A 22,974-nucleotide genomic window follows, 5' to 3' on the forward strand; every position below is an offset into this window, starting at 1 on the left:
AGTTCTTAATAAATGAAAATCTTTCTCCAAGTAACTATAAAGTGTTATTATTTGGTATTGGAATTGTGAAATATAAACACTACATGATAAAGGATTTCAAGCTTGGTGTTTCTTTTTGGAATTATTCTGGAGATTTGAGTCAATACAGTTATTGTCTATATTCATAAGTTAATGACCAATTTTCTATACTATTCTTCTTGGAAGATCCATGATTAAGTTATCTGTTACAATAGCCCCCAACTGGTTCTCCTACCTCAAGTCTTTCCATACTCCAATTCACCTTTCGCAAAACTGACAAAGAGATTTTTACTAAATTACATATTTGACCATATTGCCCCTTCAGCCTTATTCAGTAGATTGCAGTGTACTGCTCCCTAGGATTAAGTACAGACTCCTCTACTTGGCTTTTAAAGTCTTTCTTATTTTTTGAATCTTCTCACATAATCCTTTCCCTCACCCACTCTTTGGTCTAGTTATACTGATCTGCTTTGTTCTCTACGCTCAATGTACCTGTCTCCATTTCTATTAGCTATCTATCTCTGTCACTTGAAATTCCCTTCTTACCTCCTCTTAGAATTTGTGTTCTTTTCAACATTCAACTTCATTGCTGTATTTTGTAGAAGGATCAGAGGACCTTGAATCATCTCATATTTATCTATGGGTTGCTGCCTTCCACTCGTTTCTGTCTTCCTACTTTTGCAGTTGGGCAGAATCAATACTTTCTGACTTTTGTTGGTGAGAAGCAGAGACAATACAGACTGAAGTATTTGAGAACCAATTGTTTATTGTCAATTTCAGTGAAATTCAGTTTTGAAAATTTACCAAATGTCCTAAAGGAAGGTTCAGTAATCTTGAGGTTGATGCAATGAATTATAAGAGCTACAATAACAATATATTCCTTATAGATAATGCTCTTTAGGGAAAAAAGGCTGATGAAGGGAAGAAGTAGTCTAATGCCAGAGGTCCATGAATAATTTTCTGATTTTCTATCCAGTCTGCAATTGTTTCTGTTAATCTGTTAATGTTGTTAGAGTTCACATTTCTGCTCTTTGGAACAGTATCAGAGAAATTTCTGTCTTTCAACTATAACCACATTATCAACTTCTGCTGGAGAAAGGCATGGTGCCAGTTTCCCTTTTAAATTGTTGATTTGCTTATCTAAGATGCTTTAAAGGAATCAGGGTTTGGTGACCATAATGAGCTTTAAAAATGCTGAAGATGCATCTCTTCTTTTTTCTTTGATGGTCCACACCCATTTTCCCACAGCATGGAACAATAGGATAGAAATACAAACTTGGCTTTCAGGACTGAGAATCTAGTCAATTATCTTTAGTGATCTGGAGATTATTGATCAACCATATCCGTCAATTTACATAAATTGAGTTCTCAAATGAAGAATAATCCCATTATTATGCCAAGCACCCAAGAAACTTACTAATTTGATTTCCTAATCAATTACAGGGATAATTACCTCATTTAATGTATGCCTTTCACAATATGCTAATAAAGGAATCTATAAGCTATATTACTAAATAGCATAGCTAGAAGAAATCAAGAGCAAATAGAAATTAAATCATAAAATTCTATGCTGAATGAAAGAATGATTAAAAAAAAGAGTCTCTGATACTAGAAGTGTTATAATGAAAGAGTGGGTCACAGCTTGTGTTTTTCATTTCTTTGCTAATTTCATTGGTCAGGCTCCTGAGGGCATATAATTAAGTAATACCATTCATACTCTATGATATAGTAATTATCAAAAATATATGAAAGGTGGAGTGAAAAAATGAATAGGTCCCTTCCCATAAATGGATACCTATTACTAAGAAGAATCATGGAAATATAGTGTATATTAGCCACTGCATCTGGTTAACTAGAAGAAGAACATGGATCATTTAGAACTAGAATGTGGCAACTTATAGCAAGATTCCTGTTCTCTCTTTATGCTGAAATCAACATTGCTTGACTATTTGTGCATTGTATAGAGTGATGAACCAATCATTAAATTTGTTTCTTGTGGTTTGGAGGGAAATAGCACCTGTGACTTCACTATCACTTAAAAAGTAAGAGATACTTAAAAAAATATCTTATATTTTATTGTGTTTTTCCCAATTGCACGTAGAGACAATTTTTAAGATTTGTTTTTGACATTTTGCAATCCAAATTCATTCCCTTCCTCCCTATGTTGTCTCTTCACTTAAAATGCAAGCAATCTGAAAAAGGTTTTACATGTGAAATACTCTCTTGACCACCAGAACTTTCTGACTTGCAACTTGAATTGGATCCATGTCTCCTGCTACTTGATTACTGACCTAAACTAGATCTTTGTTGATAAGTTAGCAAAGTAAATACAACCAGAACCAGAGACATACTTTTTTGAGCTAGAAAACTAATATGATTCAAATCTCTCTCCTTTACTTCCACAGCTTTCAGATTCTTTTCCTGAACTAGAACCATGCCCTTTGCTACTTGATGACTGATCTGATCCTGATCCACACTGACCAGAGATAGAGGACTGACTACTGCCATAGCCATAGCCATAGTCAGAGCCAGTGCCTGAGCTATGTTGCCCAGAGCTGGAAGATTGGTGTGAACTGGAACTATCTCCTTCTCTTGCAGGAATGCCTATCTTGCCTTTTGAACTAGATCTATGCCCTTTGCTACTTGATGACTGATCTGATCCTGATCCACACTGACCAGAGCTAGGAGACTTACTGGAGCTTGAGCCTGAGCCTGAGCCTGAACATGATCCAGAGCCAGAGCCAGAACCATATTTTCCAGAGCTAGAGGACTGATGGGAGCTGGAACTGCCTCCCTTGGCTCCAGAGCTTCCTGACTGTTTCCCTGAACTAGATCCATGTCCCTTGCTGCTAGATGACTGCCCTGATCCTGAGCCATACTGGCTAGAGCTAGAGGACTGATGGGAACTGGAACTACTATGTCCTTTCTGGCCAGAGCTCACTGATTCCTCCCCTGAGCTGGACCTGTGTCCTCTCTGAGAGGATTGGCTTGAGCTTGAACCATGTCTGCCAGAGCGGGAGGAATGGCCTGATCTGGATCCCTGTTGCTTAGAGCCTGAAGAGTGACCTGAGCCAGATTCTGAGGCAGATTCTGAGCCTGAGCATGAACAGGATCCAGAGCCAGATCCAGAGCCAGAGCCAGAGCGATGTCTCTGAGAAGTGGAGGAACTGGAACTATGTCCTCTTCCTCCAGAGCTGTTTGACTTGCCACCTGAACTAGACCCATGTCCCTTGCTGCTTGATGAGTGACCTGAACCTGAGCCATATTGACCAGAGCTAGAGGACTTATTGGAGCCTGAGCCTGAGCCTGAGCCTGAGCCTGAGCCTGAGCCTGAGCCTGAGCCTGAGCCTGAGCCTGAACAGGATCCAGAGCCAGAGCTTTTAGAGCTAGAGCCATATTGGCCAGAGATAGAGGACTTACTAGAGCCTAAGCCTGAGCCTGAGCCTGAGCTAGATCCTGAGCCAGAGCCAGAGCTTTTAGAGCCAGAGCCATATTGGCCAGAGATAGAGGACTTACTGGAGCCTGAGCCTGAGCCTGAGCCTGAGCTAGATCCTGAGCCAGAGCCAGAGCTTTTAGAGCCAGAGCCATATTGGCCAGAGATAGAGGACTTACTAGAGCCTGAGCCTGAGCCTGAGCCTGAGCCTGAGCCTGAGCCTGAGCCTGAGCCTGAGCCTAAGCCTGAGCCTGAACAGGATCCAGAGCCAGAACTTTTAGAGCCAGAGCCATATTGGCCAGACATAGAGGACTTACTAGAGCCTGAGCCTGAGCCTGAGCCTGAGCCTGAGCCTGAGCCTGAGCCTGAGCCTGAGCCTGAGCCTGAACAGGATCCAGAGCCAGAGCTTTTAGAGCCAGAGCCATATTGGCCAGAGATAGAGGACTTGCTGGAGCCTGAGCCTGAGCCTGAGCCTGAGCCTGAGCCTGAGCCTGAGCCCGATCCCGAACAGGATCCAGAGCCAGAGCTTTTAGAACCAGAGCCATATTGGCCAGAGCTAGAGGACTTACTGGAGCCTGAACCTGAGCCTGAGCCTGAGCCTGATCCTGAACAGGATCCAGAGCCAGAGCTTTTAGAGCCAGAGCCATATTGGCCAGAGCTGGAGGATTGATGGGAGCTGGAACTGCCTCCCTTGGCTCCAGAGCTTCCTGAATGTTTCCCTGAACTAGATCCATGTCCCTTGCTGCTAGATGACCGCCCTGATCCTGAGCCATACTGGCTAGAGCTAGAGGACTGATGGGAACTGGAACTACTATGTCCTTTCTGGCCAGAGCTCACTGATTCCTCCCCTGAGCTGGACCTGTGTCTTCTCTGAGAGGAGGATTGGCCCGAGGTTGAACCATGTCTTCCAGAGCTGGAGGAATGGCCTGATCTGGATCCCTGTTGCTTAGAGCCTGAGGAGTGACCTGAGCCAGATTCTGAGCCTGAGCATGAACAGGATTCAGAACCAGAGCTAGAGCCAGATCCAGAGCCAGAGCCAGAGCGATGTCTCTGAGAAGTGGAGGAACTGGAGCTATGTCCTCTTCCTCCAGAGCTGTTTGACTTTCCACCTGAACTAGATCCATGTCCCTTGCTGCTTGATGAATGACCTGAACCTGACTCATGTTTGCCAGATTTAGAGGACTGACTGGATCCAGAGCCAGAGCCACATTTCCCTGAGCTAGAGGACTTATGTGAAGCAGAACTGCTTCTTTTTCCTCCACTGCTTTCTGATTCCTCCCCCGATTGAGTCCTATGTCTTCTCTGAGAGGAGGATTGACCTGAACTTGAACCATGTTTGCCAGAGCTGGAGGAATGACCTGATCTAGATCTCTGTTGCTTAGAGCCTGAAGAGTGATCAGAGCCACACTGTGAGTCAGATTCAGAGCCAGAGCCAGAGTCAGAGCCAGACCCTGAGCCTGATCCAAGGCTATCAGAACTGGAGGATTGGTGGGAACTGGAGCTATGTCCTCTTCCTCCAGAACTGTTTGACTTGCCACTTGAACTAGATCCATGTCCCTTGCTGCTTGATGACTGACCTGAACCTGACTCATGTTTACCAGATTTTGAGGATTGACTTGAACCTGAACTATGTCTCCCAGAACTGGAAGAGTGACTTGTTCTAGAGCCCTGTTGCTTAGAACTTGGAGAATGATCTGAGTCAGATTCTGAACTTTTTTGTTTCTTTAAGTCATCTTCTTGATTCTTTTTGGATCTGCATTTTTTTCCACGATGCTGACTTGAGTTCTCAGAGTCAGATTCATATTCTTTCCCTCTATGTCTTCTTGAGTGCCTTGTCCTTGAATTTTGTTTCTTTCGTCCCTGTTTGCTATTCCTACTTGACTTGCTGGAATCTGATTCTTCTTCCTCTTCTTTTTCACTCTGCTCTTCTGTATGACTTTGGCAGTACTCCTTCTTGAAGGTTTTGTTTAAAATCATTATCAGCTTGAATACCAGCAGTAGGAACTCTGGGAAGTCTATTTTCTTATTATGATCTAGATCCATATTACGCATCATTATATCTATGGTTTCAGGATCATCTGGATTCTGTACAAAAACAAGATGCAGAAAGAAAACAATGAATCTGTAATACATCCCCACTCACTGCAAAAATGTGCAATGGTCCATAATGGTGCAAATAGGTGGACTCCAACTAGTTTCTCTACCCTGCCCTTATCCTGTTCATTGTTCCTCCATAGGCGGACATTATTAGGGAATTGACAGCATTAGGTAGGTGGGAATAGAGCTTGGTGAATTCAGTGAATGTATGATAGCTGGTGTTTTTTTTTTTAACCTATGATGGCTACAACACAAACAGTATACTAAATTTGCATCATGTCTTTGGGAATAACCAATTAGCAAATGAAATTGGATTTCTCTCTGGCCCTCCCAAAATCACTAAATGTATGCTTTCAACACACATCCCAAGGCAGTTCCCAATAGGAAATTCCCAAATGAGGAATTTTTACCTGTACCAATATAGGTTAAGAAATTTTTTTTACCAAAGCATAGTCTCAGAGAGTTGCCTTTAGTACGTAGAGATTAAGTAATTTGCCCAGCATCCCACAGCCTCTATTTTTTAGTGACAAAAGTTGAGTACATATCTTTTTTTATTTCAATGCCAACTCATTAACCACTATCCCTCTGGATAATGAGCCAGTTTCAAGGTCAACTTATTATCTACTACCTTATTTGTGGAATAGCACATATTATTGTTATGCTAGATTCTAGAATGATTTCTAGAGGAGTTAGAACAATGATGTGAATCATTTGCTTCTCCCTTATTAGAAACAAATGATAGTTAATATTTCCTACAGCTCTTTAGGATTTGCAAAGCACGTTTAACCTAATATCTCTTGATGATCCTCACAAAATCCGTGTGAGATAGATGCTAGTTCCCCACCTCACACCATTTTATAGATGAAGAAACTGAGGCTGAAACAGGTTAAATGATTTGCTCAGGGTTTTAAAACTAATGTGTAGGATCTGACCTCAGCTCCACTACTCTTATCTACCTAACCACTCAGCTCCCTCTTTTAGGTGAGTCTGAATATTATGGATAACAAATTTAAAAATCAAAACAGGCCTGTGTAGTGTCACAGCCCATTAGATGTAACAGCATTATCTCACCTTCAGAATAAACTGCAACTCTTTTTCCAGAAATTCCTTCAGTTCACTTTGGTTCATTGTGTCACACTCCTCATCTTTGCCACAGTATGTGTAGAAAATATCCATGATGGTGGCCATACTTGTCAAGAGTTGAGACATCTTGGTGTACAACTCAGTGAACCTATAGGGGAGAAATGAGAATCTTTATCATTTTTTCCTTCTTTAAAAATGGTCAGTGGTATTTATTAGGAATAATATTCTTGAATTTATTTCCCATTTATTATCTCTTTAATCTTGGTAGCAGTCAGCCAGGAAAAGCAGATGTAAGGATGATTCATCCTCATCAATGCAATGAAATGTTCCTAGAGATATTAAGGTCCAACTTACTACAGTAGGCCAGTAAAGACTCACTGAAAGGAAATATTGCCCTTCCCATTAGAATGGCCTTAAAATGTGATAAAATCAAAGCTCCCAGAAGTTTATGGTACCTAAGTGTATTATAGGCATCACAACAGTCAGGGAAAAAACATCTATAAATTGTCTGGTTCTTCATATTCCCTTTATAGATAAGGAGAGTGAGATTTATACAGTTCAAATGACATAAGGGAAGGGAAATTGAACAAGCATTTATAAAGTGCCTACTATGTGTTATGCACTGCCAAGATCTCTAAAAAGAACTCTTCTGGTCTTTACAAAACAAACGTGAAAGGTAGTTGCTATTATGATCCTCATTTTACACCGGAGGTAATTGAGGAATCAGTGATTAAGTGACTTGCTGAAGATCACACAACCACTAAGTGGAGGATCCAGGGTCTAATCCCTGTTCTTCTAACTCCAATTTGAGGTTCATGTACCATTCACCCTAATTCCTGAATTTACTTCTACATAAACACCATGTGCCTGAAACCTTAGCAAGCCTGAGGAAATTCCCACTTACCTAGTTCACCAAAGGATAGTAGGATGGAGATGAAAGCAACTTGCAGTAGATCAACTCTCTGGGATGCTGGGCTTTTTATACTGTGTTTAATTGTCCATTTTATGATGGCAACACCCTTTCTGTGGGATAGTCTGATTCATTCTCAACCAAACCCGGTGCCACCTCTCCCTCCACCCCTGTCATCAGGTACCTTTATTTAGCTAACTGCTTCTCGCTTACTCAGCTGTGATTACATTAGTAGTTCCCAAATTTGGGCCATTATGAACCCCCACCTGTAAGTATATTAGGATATTTTATATAAGGACTTCTGTGGGCATCATCTGTTTGTTAAAGTAGGGTCATAGGATTTAGAACTGGAAAGGACCATAGCAATTTCATAGTCCAACGTTCTAGTTTTCCAAATGAATTAATGAAAAACATTCACTAAGCCCTAACCATGTGGCAAGCATTGTGCTTATTACTCAGATATAAAATCAAAACAGAACCTTCCCTAAGAAAATACTTATTCAAATAAGAAGCAATAAAAACTAAATATAACTAATAATAATAACTAAGTAATCACTAACAGAGAATTGGGGCCAAAGAAGGATGTTATGATCTGGAAAGTCATAGGATGGCAAGTAGATCCATGGGATAATTTATTGACAGGTCTTTATGAGAAATAAGCTAGCATTGATTTGATTATGATTCCTAGACCAAGTAGAAGAAATTTGGGTGAAGAGGTTATAGCTTGCAGACAGTAAGAGAAAGCACATAATAAATGATGGATCTCAGTAAGTATCCCGGGATGCTTGTTTGGATGAGATATAAAACATGGTTTGACCTGGTCTAGGGCAGGCTAGATATAACCAATAACTTTTTTCTAGGATGATATTGAAGGTTTTTTGCATTAATAATATTTAATGACATTGGTCTCTAATTTCCTGAGATAGGATGGCTATTTCCCCATGTCCTTACTATGATCATTCATTGCCCCTTATATCAAATTATTCTACCTTTGATTCCATGTCCTTCTATCTTTTTGGATTCTGGTTGCCCCTTGGGCCTATATATACCCTTTTCTAGGTTGAAATGAAGTCTTGAGTAGTATAACCTTGTTTGAGATGAGGCAACCTCTCATTGTGCCTATTCCATTCATATGATATTCAATATAAAATACTTTTTGCATGTGACACATTCATAGTCTTTCCTTCTACTCATACCTTTCTGATATGGTAGCATTTTTAATTGCATTCCTCCAACTTCCCCTTCTGGGATGAGACTTGATTTCTACTCCCTTCAGCCTTCTCATCCAATGATTTTATCTTACGCTCCCAAGTTTCCCTTCTTATTGAAAGACTAAAAAAAAACCATCCCCTCTTCTCTTTTTACTACAGGGTAAAGTGGGGACACACCCTCAGATTCCCTCTTTTTATTGTGTCCCATTTTCCCAGGTATATGCCTTCCAATTATGTAATCCCTTGCATAAGAGATATTGATTCACTTATAAGGTAACATGGAATTTTTTCCATTGAATGTAATTTTAGTTTTTCTTTTTTTTTTGCTTTTCCTGAATATTTAAGGTCTCTCATACATCATTAGTCCCCTTTTGACTCTTAACAATAATTTTTTTAAACCTTTATTTTTTTATTTTAGAATCAGTACTGTGTATTGTTTCCAAGACAAAATTGTGGTAAGGGATAGGCAATTGGGGTTAAATGACTTGACCAAGATCAGGTAGCTGGGAAGTTTCTGAAGACAAACTTGAACCCAGGACCTCCTATGTTTAGGTCTTCCTCTCAATCCAGTAAGCCACCCAGCTGCCCCCTAATGATCACTTTAAAAAAATAACTTATTCCAAGTTTTTAAAAAACAACAAAACAATAATGTACAGACATGAGACTTTATTTCACTGATCACCTTTTTTTTTTGTAATTGACCTTGTTTACCTTTCTTATATTTCTCTTATTTTGTGTTTTCAATTCAAAGGTTCTACTCATATCCATTTAAACAAAAAAATTATATATATATACATATATATATATATATATATATATATACCTATTACATTGGATAGAATGATAACAGGGCAAAATGACAAATATTGGATCAGGTGTGGAAAAATGGGGACACATATTTTTGTTGGAACTGTGTACCAATCCAACCAATTTGGAAAGCAATCTAGAATTATGCCCAAAGAGATATAAAACTCTGTATACTTTTTGACTCAGTAATATCACTATCAGGTTTATTTCCTAAGGTGATCAGAGAAAAAGGAAAAGAACCTATATGTTCTAAAATATTTATAGAAGCTCTGTTTGTGTTAGTAGAGAACTAGAAATTGAGAGGATATCCATCAGTTGGGGAATGAGTAAACAATTTGTGCCTAATGTTGTGATGGAATACTTCTATGCCATAAGAAATAGGGAACAAATTAATTTTTTAAAAATCAAGGGAAGATCTACATGAAATTATAAAGAGTAAAGTGAGCAGAACCAAGAGAACATAACATACAGCAAAAGAAATATTGATTGAATAATGATTTGTATATGTCTACCTATAGAGAAATTAACTGATAGATAGAAACAACTGAGTTTTTGTCAAATGATGCCTTCTCTCATGAAGGGTGGGTTGGAGAGAGGCAGATACTTGGGACTTTGAGTAACAAACAAATAGATAAATGTAAGTAATAATTCTGAATTAGCAAACACCAAATAAAATGAACTATTTCCATGTATATTCTAGAAAAGAAGAGCATGTCTATGGAATTGTCAGTCTCTGTTATTTAGAGGCTGCTTTTCCTTTTAAGAAGGGATAAATTTTATACCTAGCAGACTGGCCAATATGGCAGCAAAGGAAAGTGATAAATATTGGGGACGATGTGGCAAAATTGAGACATTAATATACTGCTGGTTGAGTTGTGAATTAATCCAAACATTTTGGAGGGCAATTTGGAATTATGTGCAAAGGGTTTTAAAGAATGCTAGCCATATCCCTGCTGTTTGTACCCCAAAGAGTTAGTAGGGAAAAACACTTGTACAAAAATATTTATAGCTGCGCTTTTTGTGGTGACAAAAATTGGAAAATGAGGAGGTGTCCATCAAGTGGGGAATGGCTGAACAAATTGTGGTTTATGGTGGTGATTGAATATTATTGTGCTGAAAGGAATAATGAACTGGAAGAATTCCATATGAACTGGAAAGACCTCCAGGAATTGATGCAAAGAGAAAGGTGCAGAACCAGAACATTGTACACAAAGACTGATACACTGTGGCACAATAGAATGTGATGAACTTTTCTACTAACAGCGCAATGATCCAGGACAATCCAAAGGAACCTATGAGAAAAGATGCTATTCATATCGAGAGAAAGAACTATGGAAACAGAAACGCAGAAGAAAAATATATTATCAATCATGTGGTTTGATGGGGACATGATTATGGTTTTGATTTTAAAAGATCACTCTATTGCAAATATGAATAACATGGAAATGGGTATAACCCAATGGAATAGCTTGTCAGCTCTGGGAGTGGGGACGGAAGAGGGGTGAGGAAAATAATGAATCATGTAACCATGGAAAAATATTCTAAAAAATAAAGAAAAGAATGGATAAATTTTTAAATGATTAATCATTTATTTTATTTCTTTTCTACTTCCTAACATTTTAGAAAATAAAGGCAGAAACAAATGAAAGACTGGAGAGAAGGGAGGAAGGTAGAAAGAGAGTGAAGAAAGGGAGAAATGGAGGATAGAATGAAAGGAAGGAGGCATAGAAAGAAGAAACAGAGGAAAGAAGGAATGGAGGAAAGAAAGGAAAGCAGAAGGGAGGAAGAAAGGAATGAATGGAGGTAGTAAAGAGGGAAAGAAAGAAAAAAGGAAAGAAACAAATATGGAAAGGAAGAAAGGGAGATAGGGAAGAAAGGAAGAAAGGAAAAGGAAGAAAAAAATACAAAATTATAGTATCAAGCAAAATCAAGCAAAACTTATTTTTCAAATTGGTCATATTAAAAAAGTTTGTAATTGTTCAAATTAATTCATTGTGATTGTTATGAGCTGAGTATCATTCTTCCCTGGAATCAGTTGTTTAGCTCCTTAGTTTCCAGATAGGTAGATTTCAAAGCTATCCAGCTTGGTGACTCTTTTTCAACTTCTTTCCATTCTCTTTTCATTTTTTTTTTTGAGGAGATAAGGGAGAGGGATCTTCTTCCCCGTCCTGTTCCCCTTTCCATATTCCTTCATTCCAGTCGGGAAAAAAGCCCAAATACAAAACATTTTTAAACCAGTAAGCACATAGTGAAACAAAACATTCATACACTAAATATGTATGAAATGTACACATCATTTTACATATTGAGTCCATTACTTCTCTGTCAGGTGGTGATTAGCATCCTTTATCACTGATACAAACATGACTGGTCATTACATTTATTAGAGTACTCAAAAATTCCAAAGCTGTTTTTCATTATGTTGCAATGCTGTAGAAACTGTTCTCCTGCATCTGAATACTTTTATCAGCCCATTTAAAAATTTCCCAAGTTTTTCTGAAACTATCACTTTTTGATTCCTTAAGGCATAAAGGTATTCTATTACATTGATATAATATCATTTATTCAGCCATTCCTCAACTAATGTACCCTATCTTAGTTTCAAGTTCTTTGGCACTCAATACAAAAGAGCTGTTACAAATATTTTTGCAATTTGGATCCTTTTATTCTTTCTTTAATTTCTTCGGGTCTAATAGTGGTATTGCCAAGCTAAAGAGTATACATAAGCTCAATGCCCTTTGGGGGCATAGTCCTAAATTACTTCCTAGAATCCCTGAACCAATCGAGATCTCCACCATAAATGCATTAGTGTCTATTTACAAACAGTCCCTTCAACATGTGACATTTTCCCTATTTTGGAATCATTTTTGGAAGCATAATGGGTATGAGATGGAGCCTTAGAGTTACTTTAATTCTGATTTATCTATTAATTATTTGGAGTTTTAAAAAAGTTTGGCTATTGAAAACTTGTTTGTTTTATTTTCTTTTGAGGATTGCTTGGTCATTTCCTTTGACTATTGACCTATTTGAGGAGGGCAGGGAAGGAATAAGCATTTATCTAGCATCTACTATGTGCCAGGCAGTGTGCTAAGCACTTTACAAATGTTATCTCATTTGATTCTCACAATCCTGTTATTTCCCATTTGGAAAACCAAGGCAAGCATGAGTTATATGAGTTGGTCAGGGTCAGCTAGTAAGTACCTGAGGCCAAATATGAACTTTCAACTTCATGACTCTATCCCAGTACTCTATCCTCAATACCACCTAGTTGCCGTACAGCTCGTGTTGCTACCATTTGTATAAAAATGCACCAGATGCCTTTTTATTGTTGATATTCCATTTATAATGGTTTCACTTTGCAAGATATATTATAGCTTTGGGAAGTTTCTTGATGATGATAATGATGATATCTATATCTATATCTATATCTTGATCTTATATGACTATATAAGCTTGACCTTATATGCTTTTTGAATAGTATATTTAATTGAGTTCTGTGATTTCTTGTGGCATCAAGAGGAATTGTGAGCTATTTAAAATAATATTCCTCTGTGTGATCCTGGGCAAGTCACTTAATCCCAATTGCCTAACACTTACTGTTCTTCTACCTTGGAACCAATACATTCTAAGACAGAAGGTAAGTTTTTTTTTTTTTAAGTAATGTTCCTTAATAGATTAAAATCTTTTCCCTAGCAACTATAAAATTTTGTTATTTGGTGCAAAAATTGTGAAATATAAACACTGCATCTTAAAGGTTGCAAGCATGGAGTTTCTCTTTGGAATTATTCTAGAGATTTGAATCAATACATTTATTAGCTATATTAAAAATTTATGGCTAATTTGGTTACTTGTACTTTTCCTTGCAGCATAGTTTTTTCATGCTCTCTGGGAAGATCTATAATTATCTATTGTAATAGCCTCCTACCTGGTCTTCCTTCTTCAAGTCTTTCAGACTCCAATTCACCTTCCACAAAGCTATCACATCTTGATCAATTTGTGTCTTCCCCCCTACTCAGTAAACCCAAGTGGCTCCTTAAGAACAAATGCAAAATCCTCTGGCTTTGAAAGCCCTTCAAATCCCTGACCCTATCCTATCTTCCCTTCTTTCCTTCTTTCCTTCTTTCCTTCTTTCCTTCTTCCCTTCTTTCCTTCTTTCCTTCCTTCCTTCCTTCCTTCCTTCCTTCCTTCCTTCCTTCCTTCCTTCCTTCCTTCCTTCCTTCCTTCCTTCCTTCCTTCCTTCCTTCCTTCCTTCCTTCCTTCCTTCCTTCCTTCCTTCCTTCCTTCCTTCCTTCCTTCCTTCCTTCCTTCCTTCCTTCCTTCCTTCCTTCCTTCCTTTCTCTCTCTTTCTTTCTGTCTTTTTCTTTCTTTTTTCCTTTTTGGGAAAATTTTTATTCATTAATTAATTTAGAATATTTTTTCATGGTTACAAGATTCATGTTCTTTCCCTCCCCTCCCCCAACTTCCTCTCATAGCTGACACACAATTCCACTGGGTTTTACATGTGTCATTGATCAAGACCTATTTCCATATTGTTGATATTTGTACTAGGGTGATTGCTTAGAGTCTATATCCTCAAACATATCCCCATTGACCCATGTGATCAAGCAGTTGTTTTTCTTCTGTGTTTCTACTCCCACAGTTCTTCCTCTGAATGTGGCCTGTCCTATCTTTCTAATCTTGCATAATCCATTCCCTCACTCACTCTATGGTCTAGCTATACTGGTTGGCTTGCTGTTCTCCACATTCAATGTGCCATTTCCTTTCAAAGGACTTTGCATTAGCTTTCTACTATTTCTCATACTTTACAATTCCCTCCCTAGCTTCCCCTGTTAGAATTCTTGCTTTTTTTTTTTTCAAGTCACAACCTAAATGCTCTCTTTTGTATAAGGGCTATCCTGGTTCCATTTGGCACCCCCTAGAGCAGTGGTGGTGAACCTTTTAGAGACAGAGTGCCAGATCCACCTCTACCCCACCCTCCTAGACTGAGTGCCCTGCCTTACCCCACACAGGGAAGGGAGAGAGGGAACTCCCCCATTGGGCTGTTGGATGGAGGGACAGGTGAAGTGAGGAATGTCCTCAGCAAGTGTAGAGAGGGAGAAGGAAGGGTCTCAAGCTCTCTGTTTCCTTCCAGCTCTGCATTGGGCTGCTGGGGTGGGTGATGTGAGAAAATGTCATCAGGCACAGTGGAAAGGGAGAAGGGAGTAGCTGTGCCTAAGTCTCTCTGCCTTTCTAGTAATGAATTCTTAGGGGGTGCTGGTGGCAGAGTGCCCACAGAGAAGCCTCTGGTGCCATCTTTTGCACCCATGCCATAGGTTTGCCATCACTGCCCTAGAGCTAATATCTTCCACTTTTGGGTTACCTTCCTTCTACTTTGTATGTATTTTATATGCATGTATGTATATATGTTTATCTTCAATACTTAGCATAATGCCTGACAGATAACAGATGCTTAATAAACACAATATTACAAATAGAAAAAAATGTTAATATTTAATCAATTGATTGATCTCCATATATTATCTTTAGGTTCACAGTTTTGTTTTCTCTAGAATTCTTTTTTTTTAACATTATTTTATTTGCTCATTTCCAAACATTATTCATTGAAGACAAAGATCATTTTCTTTTCCTCCCCCACTCCTCGCACCACCTCTCCCCTAGCTGATGTGCGATTCCAATAGGTATCACATGTGTTCTTGATTAGAACCCATTTCCATGTTGTTGGTATTTGCATTAGAGTGTTCATTTAGAGTCTTTCTTCAGACCTGTCCCCTCAACCCATGTAGTCAAGCAGTTGCTTTTCATTGGTGTTTTTACTCCCACAGTTTGTCCTCTGCTTGTGGATAGTGTTTTTTCTCCTAGATCCCTGCAGATTGTGTAGGGACATTACATTGACACTAATGGAGAATTCCATTATGTTCGATTGTACCACAGTGTATCAGTCTCTGTGTACAATGTTCTCCTGGTTCTGCTCCTTACACTCTGCATCACTTCCTGGAGTTTGTTCCAGTCTCCATGGAATTCCTCCACTTTATTATTCCTTTAAGCACAATAGTATTCCATCACCAACATATACCACAGTTTGTTTAGCCATTCTCCAATTGAAGGGCATCCCCTCATTTTCCAATTTTTGGCCACCACAAAGAGCTCAGCTATGAATATTCTTGTACAAGTCTTTTCTTATTATCTCTTTGGGGTACAAACCCAGCAGAGCTATGGCTGGATCAAAGGGCAGACAGTCTTTTATTGCCCTTTGGGCATAGTTCCAAATTGCCCTCCAGAATGGTTGGATCAATTCACAACCCCACTAGCAATGAATTAATGTCCCGACTTTGCTACATCCCCTCCAGCATTACTTACTTTCCTTTGCTGTCATGCTAGCCACTCTGCTAGGTGTGAGGTGATACCTCAGAGTTGTTTTGATTTGCGTCTCTCTGATTATAAGAGATGTAGAACACTTTTTCATGTGCTTATAAATAGTTTTGATTTCTTTATCTGAAAACTGCCTATTTATGTCCCTTGCTCATTTTTCAATTGGAGAATGGCTTGATTTTTTGTACAATTGATTTAGCTCCTTATAAATTTGAGTAATTAGACCTTTGTCAGAGGTTTTTATGAAGATTGTTTCCCAATTTGTTGCTTCCCTTCTGATTTTAGTTACATTGGTTTTGTTTGTACAAAAGCTTTTTAATTTGATGTAGTCGAAATTATTTATTTTACATTTTGTAACTCTTTCTAAGTCTTGCTTGGTTTTAAAGTCTTTCCCTTCCCAAAGGTCTGATATGTATACTATTCTGTGTTTGCCTAATTTACTTATAGTTTACTTCTTTATGTTCAAGTCATTCACCCATTTTGAATTTATCTTGGTGTAGGGTGTGAGGTATTGATCCAAACCTAATCTCTCCCACACTGTCTTCCAATTTTCCCAGCAGTTTTTATCAAATAGTGGATTATTGTCCCAAAAGCTGGGATCTTTGGGTTTATCATATACTGTCTTGCTGAGGTCACTTGCCCCAAGTCTATTCCACTGATCCTCCTTTCTGTCTCTTAGCCAGTACGAAATTGTTTTGATGACTGCTGCTTTATAATATAGTTTGAGATCTGGGACTGCAAGGCCCCCTTCCTTTGTATTTTTTTTCATTATTTCCCTGGATATCCTTGACCCTTTGTTCTTCCAAATGAACTTTGTTATGGTTTTTTCTAAATCAGTAAAAATTTTTTTTGGAAATTCAGTGGGTATGGCACTAAATAGATAAATAAGTTTGGGTAGGATGTTCATTTTTATTATATTGGCTCATCCTACCCATGAGCAGTTAATGTTTTTCCAATTGCTCAAGTCTAGTTTTAGTTGTGTGGAGAGTGTTTTTTAGTTGTGTTCATATAGTTCCTGTGTTTGTCTCGGGACATAGATTCCTAAGTATTTTATATCTTATAAGGTGATTTTGAATGGGATTTCTCTTTCTAATTCTTGCTGCTGAGATGTGTTGGAAATATATAGAAATGCTGATGATTTACGTGGGTTTATTTTGTATCCTGCAACTTTGCTAAAGTTGTTGATTGTTTTGGTTAGCTTTTTGATTGAATCTCTAGGATTCTTTAAGTAGACCATCATGTCATCCACAAAGATTGAAAACTTGGTCTCCTCCTTGCCTATTTTAATGCCTTCAATTTCTTTTTCTTCTCTAATTGTTACTGCTAGTGTTTCTAGTACAATGTCAAATAATAGAGGTGATAATGGGCATCCTTGTTTCACTCCTGATCTTATTGGGAATGCATCTAGTTTATCCCCATTGCAGATGATATTAGTTGATGGTTTTAGATATATACTGTTTATTATTTTTAGGAACGACCCTTCTATTCCTATGCTTTCTAGTGATTTTAATAGGAATGGGTGTTGTATTTTATCAAAGGCTTTTTCTGCGTCTATTGAAATAATCATGTGATTTTGTTGCTTTGCTTTTTTGATATGGTCAATTATGTGGATGGTTTTCCTAATATTGAACCAGCCCTGCATCCCTGGTATAAATCCTACTTGATCATGGTGAATGACCCTGCTGATCACTTTCTGGAGTCTTTTTGCTAGTATCCTATTTAAGATTTTTGCATCTATATTCATTAGGGAGATTGGTCTATAATTTTCTTTCTCTATTTTTGACCTGCCTGGTTTTGGAATCAGTACCATATTTGTGTCATAAAAGGAATATGGTAGAACTCCCTCTTTGCTTATTATGTCAAATAGTTTGTATAGTATTGGGATTAGCTATTCTTTGAATGTTTGATAGAATTCACTTGTGAATCCATCAGGCCCTGGGGATTTTTTCTTAGGGAGTTCTTTGATGGCCTGTTGGATTTCATTTTCTGATATGGGATTATTTAAGACTTCTATTTCTTCTACTGTTAGTCTAGGCAGTTTGTATTTTTGTAAATATTCGTCCATATCACCTAGATTGGTATATTTATTGCCATATAATTGGGCAAAGTAATTTTTAATGATTGCCTTAATTTCCTCTTTATTGGAGGTGAGGTCCCCATTTTCATCTTTGATGCTGTTAATTTGCTTTTCTTCTTTACTTTTTAAAATTAGATTGACCAGTACTTTGTCTATTTTGTTTGTTTTTTCAAAGTACCAGCTTCCAGTCTTATTTATTATTTTAATAGTTCTATCAATTTTGATTTTATTAATTTCTCCCTTAATTTTTAGGATCTCTAGTTTGGTTTTCTTCTGGGGGTTTTTAATTTGTTAGATTTCAAGTTTTTTTATTGCATTTCCAATTCATTGATCTCTGCCCTCCCTAATTTGTTAATATATGCACTCAGGGATATGAATTTTCCTCTGATTACTGCTTTGGCTGCATCCCATAAGGTTTGAAAGGATGTCTCATCATTGTCATTTTCCTCAATGAAATTATTATTTCTATGATTTGTTCTCTAACCGATTTTGGAGTATCATATTATTTAATTTCCAATTAAGTTTTTATTTGATTCTCCATGTACCCTTAATGATCATTATTTTTATTGCCTTATAATCTGAAAAGGCTGCATTTATTATTTCTGCTTTTCTGCATTTGTATGCCATGTTTCTGTGACCTAGTGTATGGTCAATCTTTCTGAATGTGCCATGTGGTGCTGAGAAGAAGGTATATTCCTTTTTGTCCCTATTTATTTTTCTCCATATGTCTATTAACTCTAATTTTTTCTAAGATTTCATTCACTTCTTTTACCTCTTTCTTATTTATTTTTTGATTTGATTTATCTAAATTTGATAGTGATTGGTTCAAATCTCCTACTAATATGGTTTTACTGTCTATTTCCTCCTTCAATTCTCGTAGTTTCTCCATTAGAAATTTGGGTGCTGGGGGCAGCTGGGTAGCTCAGTAGATTGAGAGCCAGGCCTAGAGATGGGAGGTCCTAGGTTCAAATCTGACCTTAGACACTTCCCAGCCATGTGACCCTGGGCAAGTCACTTGACCCCCATTGCCTAACCCTTACCACTCTTCTGCCTTGGAGTCATTGACTCCAAGATGGAAGGTAAGTGTTTAAAAAAAAAAGAAATTTGGGTGCTATACTATTTGGTGCATATATATTGATTAGTGATATTTCCTCATTATCTAAAGTCCCTTTTAACAAAATATATTTACCTTCCCTATCCCTTTTAATCAGGTCTATTTTTGCTTTGGCTTTGTCAGATATCATGATTGCAACTCCTGCCTTCTTTCTATCAGTTGAGGCCCAGAAGGTCTTACTCCATCCTTTAATTCTGACCTTGTGAGTATCTACCTGCATCATGCGTATTTCTTGAAGACAACATATCATAGGGTTTTGGATTCTAATCCATTCTGCTATTCATCTACATTTTATTGGTGAGTTCATCCCATTTACGTTCAAAGTTATGATTATCACTTGTGGACTCCCTGGCATTTTGATATCCTCCCCTAATTCTGACCTTTCTTCTTTAGCTATAACCTTTTAAGCCAGTGATTTACTTTAAATCAGTCCCCCTAGTCCCCTCCCTTGATATGTTTCCCTTTCTAGCCCCTCCCTTTTTGTTCCCTTCCCCTCCCCCCTCTCCTACCCTCCCTTTTTCTGTTCCCTCCCCTCCTACCCCCCTTGGTTTTCCCTTCTCCCTTACCCTGTTGGATAAGATAAAATTCAAGATCCCAATAGATATGGATGTTCTTCCCTCTCAGAGTTGATTTCACTGAGAGTAAGGTTTAAGTAAAAACTGTCTTCCTCTCCTTCTTATAGGAGAATTCTTCCCCTCCCCTTCCCATGTGTATCTTTGTGTGAGAAAGATTATTCTATTTAGTTTTTTTTCTATTTCTTGGAGTATATCTTAGTACCATCAACGATTCCTCCCCTCCCTTTTTCTTTCTTTCCTCCCCTTTTCCATATCATCTTGATGCCCCAAACTTTCCCTATGCGTGATTCTTCTTACTACTGTAATAATGATGCATACAATTTTTGAGAGTTACACATTACATTTCTACCACATATTAATATATATAAATTGATATAAATGTAGTCCTTATAGAAGAGAGTTTGAATAAAAGAAAAAGATAACATTTTTCTACTTTTCCCTTTCCTTCATATTTACCTTTTCATGTTTCTCTTGCTCTTTGTGTTTGGATATCAAACTTTCCACTGTGACAAGGAAATCACTTTAAAAGACTGATATATATTAATTTAAGGTTGCCAAGGAATTCAGCTTTGTAATTCCTAAATGAAAACTCAAGTCAGCAGTCAACCTTTTATAGAGTTTAATTAAAAACAGGAGGAGGAAAGGAATTAGAGATAGAGAGAGAGAGGGAGAGAGAAAGGGGAGAGAAGGGAATAGGGCTTAAATATCCCTTCTGTTTAGGCTGGGCCAAAAGGCCCAAGCCCTTAGATAGCTGAGGCAAAGAAAAGAGATCAGTCCCTATCACTCACATGACCAAAATGGAGAAACAGTCTCAGGGGCCTCCACCTCCAGCTTCCTTCAGAGCCAACTCTCAAAGCACCACCTCTCAGAGCAAAAACCTCTCCAACCAACCACCCCTCAGTCCTCAGACCCCTCTATTTTTAAGGAAACCATCCAAGTTCCCTCCCCTCAGTTCTCACATCTACCAATCACTGTCCATGTCTTCCCTGTGCCAGTGGTGGCTCTAGCTTAACCCAGGACCGCCCAGAGGTCTGTGGCTTTGCACATGTCTGTTGAAGGTCATATTCTCAAATAATTAAATCTTGATCTTTTGCTGCAGCCCTTCCTAAATCCTGTTAGGACTGAGTGGGGTGGAAATTGTATTTTCCAAGACCTGGTTCTGTCATTCCAAGTATCTCTATTGTATCAATTCTAAAATCAATCATGACTCAAAGAACTTCCTGTTCTATACTTAAGCATAGGTCAAAGCCCTTTCCATTGTTCAGCAAAAGGTTTCTGTCCTAAAGTAATCTTAAGAAGGGAGGAGGAGGAACCTCCCATGCCAATGGGGTTCACATTCCAATAGAGTTCCCACTATCAATAGGAAATTTTTCAAGTATGAAATTTCCCAATGGTGAAATTTCCAATATTTATAAGTCTAAGAAATTTTAAGGGTTACACCACAGAGATCTGGTCTTTTCTTTACAAACACTTGGAAATCTTGTATTTTGTTGAATGCCCATACTTTCCCCTGGAAGTATATAGTTAGTTTTGATGGATAGCTGATTCTTGGTTGAAGACCCAGCTCTCTTGCTTTTCTGAATATCATGTTCCATGCCTTACAGTCATTCAGAGTAGAAATTGCTAGGTCCTATGTGACCCTGATTGGTGTTGCTTTTTATCTAAATTATCTTTTTCTGGCTTCTTGTAAGATTTTTTCTTTTGTTTGGAAGCTTTGGAATTTGGCAATTACATTCCTGGGAGTTGCCTTTTGGGGATTTAGTGTAGTGGCTGTTCTGTGAACTCTTTCAATGCATATTTTGTCCCCTTTTTTTAGAATCTCTGGGCAGTTTTCTTTGATGATATCATGTATTATAATATCAAGATTATCGTTTATTTCTGGCTTTTCTGGTAGACCAATGATTCTCAGATTGTCTCTCCTTCCTCTGTTTTCCAGGTCTGTCACCTTGTCAGTAAGATATTTTATGTTGTCTTCTAATTGTTTAGTCTTTTGACTTTGCTTTAATAATTCTTGCTCGTTTGCAAGATCATTGTCTTCCAGTTGCCTGATTCTGACCTTTAAAGACTGATTTTCCTTTTCAGTTTGGTCTGACCTGTTTTTTGAGGCCTCAAGCTGTTTCTGCATTTGTATATTTTGGTCTCTCAGATTGCTGAGTTCCTTTTGCATTGTTTTCCATTTTTCCTGCCAGAAGGCTTCCATCTTTTTGATAATTTCCAATTTAAATTCTTCAAGAATTTGTGGAGAATTTCCATTTCCTTTGGACGGTTTTGGAGCATTTGTTTGTGTTTCTTATTCTATCTCCTCTGAATTTTGTATTTTTGCTCCATAAAATGTGTCCAAAGTCACCCCCTTCTTCTTGCTTTTCTTGGTGTTTGGAGGCTTTTGCACTTCTGTACTGTTTGCCATCTCTATCTGAGTGAGGAGGACTATCTCTTCGTGTATCTGTCTGATGGTCATTGGCTTTAGCCCCAGGCAAATTGTCCATTCTCCGCAGCTGCGCTGTCTTCCTGGGGAAGCCCAGGGTCTGCCCTCCCCTGCCTGCCGGAGTTTCAGGTGTTACTGCTCTCAGTTCCCTCCAGTTGCTTCTCTGCTGCCTTACTTCCATGCTCTGAGCCTGGCACAGTACTGTCCACAAGGTACCTCAGTGCCTTTGCCGGCCCTGAGGTTCCTGTCCTTTCAGAGGGCCCTGCACTCTATGGGGGGAGGGGTCCTGGTCTCCTTGAGCTCTGAGGGCTCCTGATGGGATTAGGTTCAGCTGGGTTGGTTTGGATGTTCCCCAAAGCAAAAACCTCCAGTGAGACTCAGATGGAAGGACCCAGCCAGGGGGCTACAGGCTCCCCCGTCTCTTTCTGATTCCCTGCCATCTCTGTTGGATGCCCTGAGACTGGCCCAGGTTGCTTTCAAGGTGTGCCCTTCCAAACAGCAGGCCCTGAGGCCCTTTTGCTGGCCCTGAGTTTTCCGCTGCTGCCGCGGGCTCAGCGCTCTGGGTTGGGGGGGGAGGGGTCCTGGGACCTTCCTTCTGCCTTCCCCTTAGACCTGAGTGATCTAGGATTCTGGCTTTTGGGGGGCATACCTTTTGATCCTAGCCCAGAAGGAGGCATCCCCAGCTCTGTTCTGTTGTTAAGTTTGAATTTCAGTCCCCTAGGAGCATTCAGTTTGTGATCGGTTAGGAAGAGTTTTCAGAGGTCTGAACTTTTGCTGCCTCTACGTTGCCATCTTGACCAAAAGTCCAGCTTTTTCTAGAATCCTTGTGCTTTCAAAAATATGACATAATACAGG

At 38.7% G+C, this 22,974-nt stretch overlaps 1 protein-coding gene across 1 annotated transcript; it reads right to left on the reverse strand.

Annotated features, from left to right (window-relative positions):
* Positions 1 to 793: 793 nt before the first annotated feature.
* On the reverse strand, positions 794 to 6,776 carry LOC103093297 (hornerin). The gene is made up of 2 exons (XM_007485469.2): positions 6,620 to 6,776; positions 794 to 5,536 (listed from the first exon to the last, which is right to left on the reverse strand). The coding sequence occupies exons 1-2, from the start codon at positions 6,755 to 6,757 to the stop codon at positions 2,387 to 2,389; spliced, it is 3,288 nt and encodes a 1,095-aa protein (XP_007485531.2). The 5' UTR covers positions 6,758 to 6,776; the 3' UTR covers positions 794 to 2,386.
* Between the last annotated feature and the right edge of the window lie 16,198 nt (positions 6,777 to 22,974).

This window comes from Monodelphis domestica, chromosome 2 (assembly GCF_027887165.1).
Source record: "Monodelphis domestica isolate mMonDom1 chromosome 2, mMonDom1.pri, whole genome shotgun sequence".
NCBI lineage: Eukaryota > Metazoa > Chordata > Mammalia > Didelphimorphia > Didelphidae > Monodelphis > Monodelphis domestica.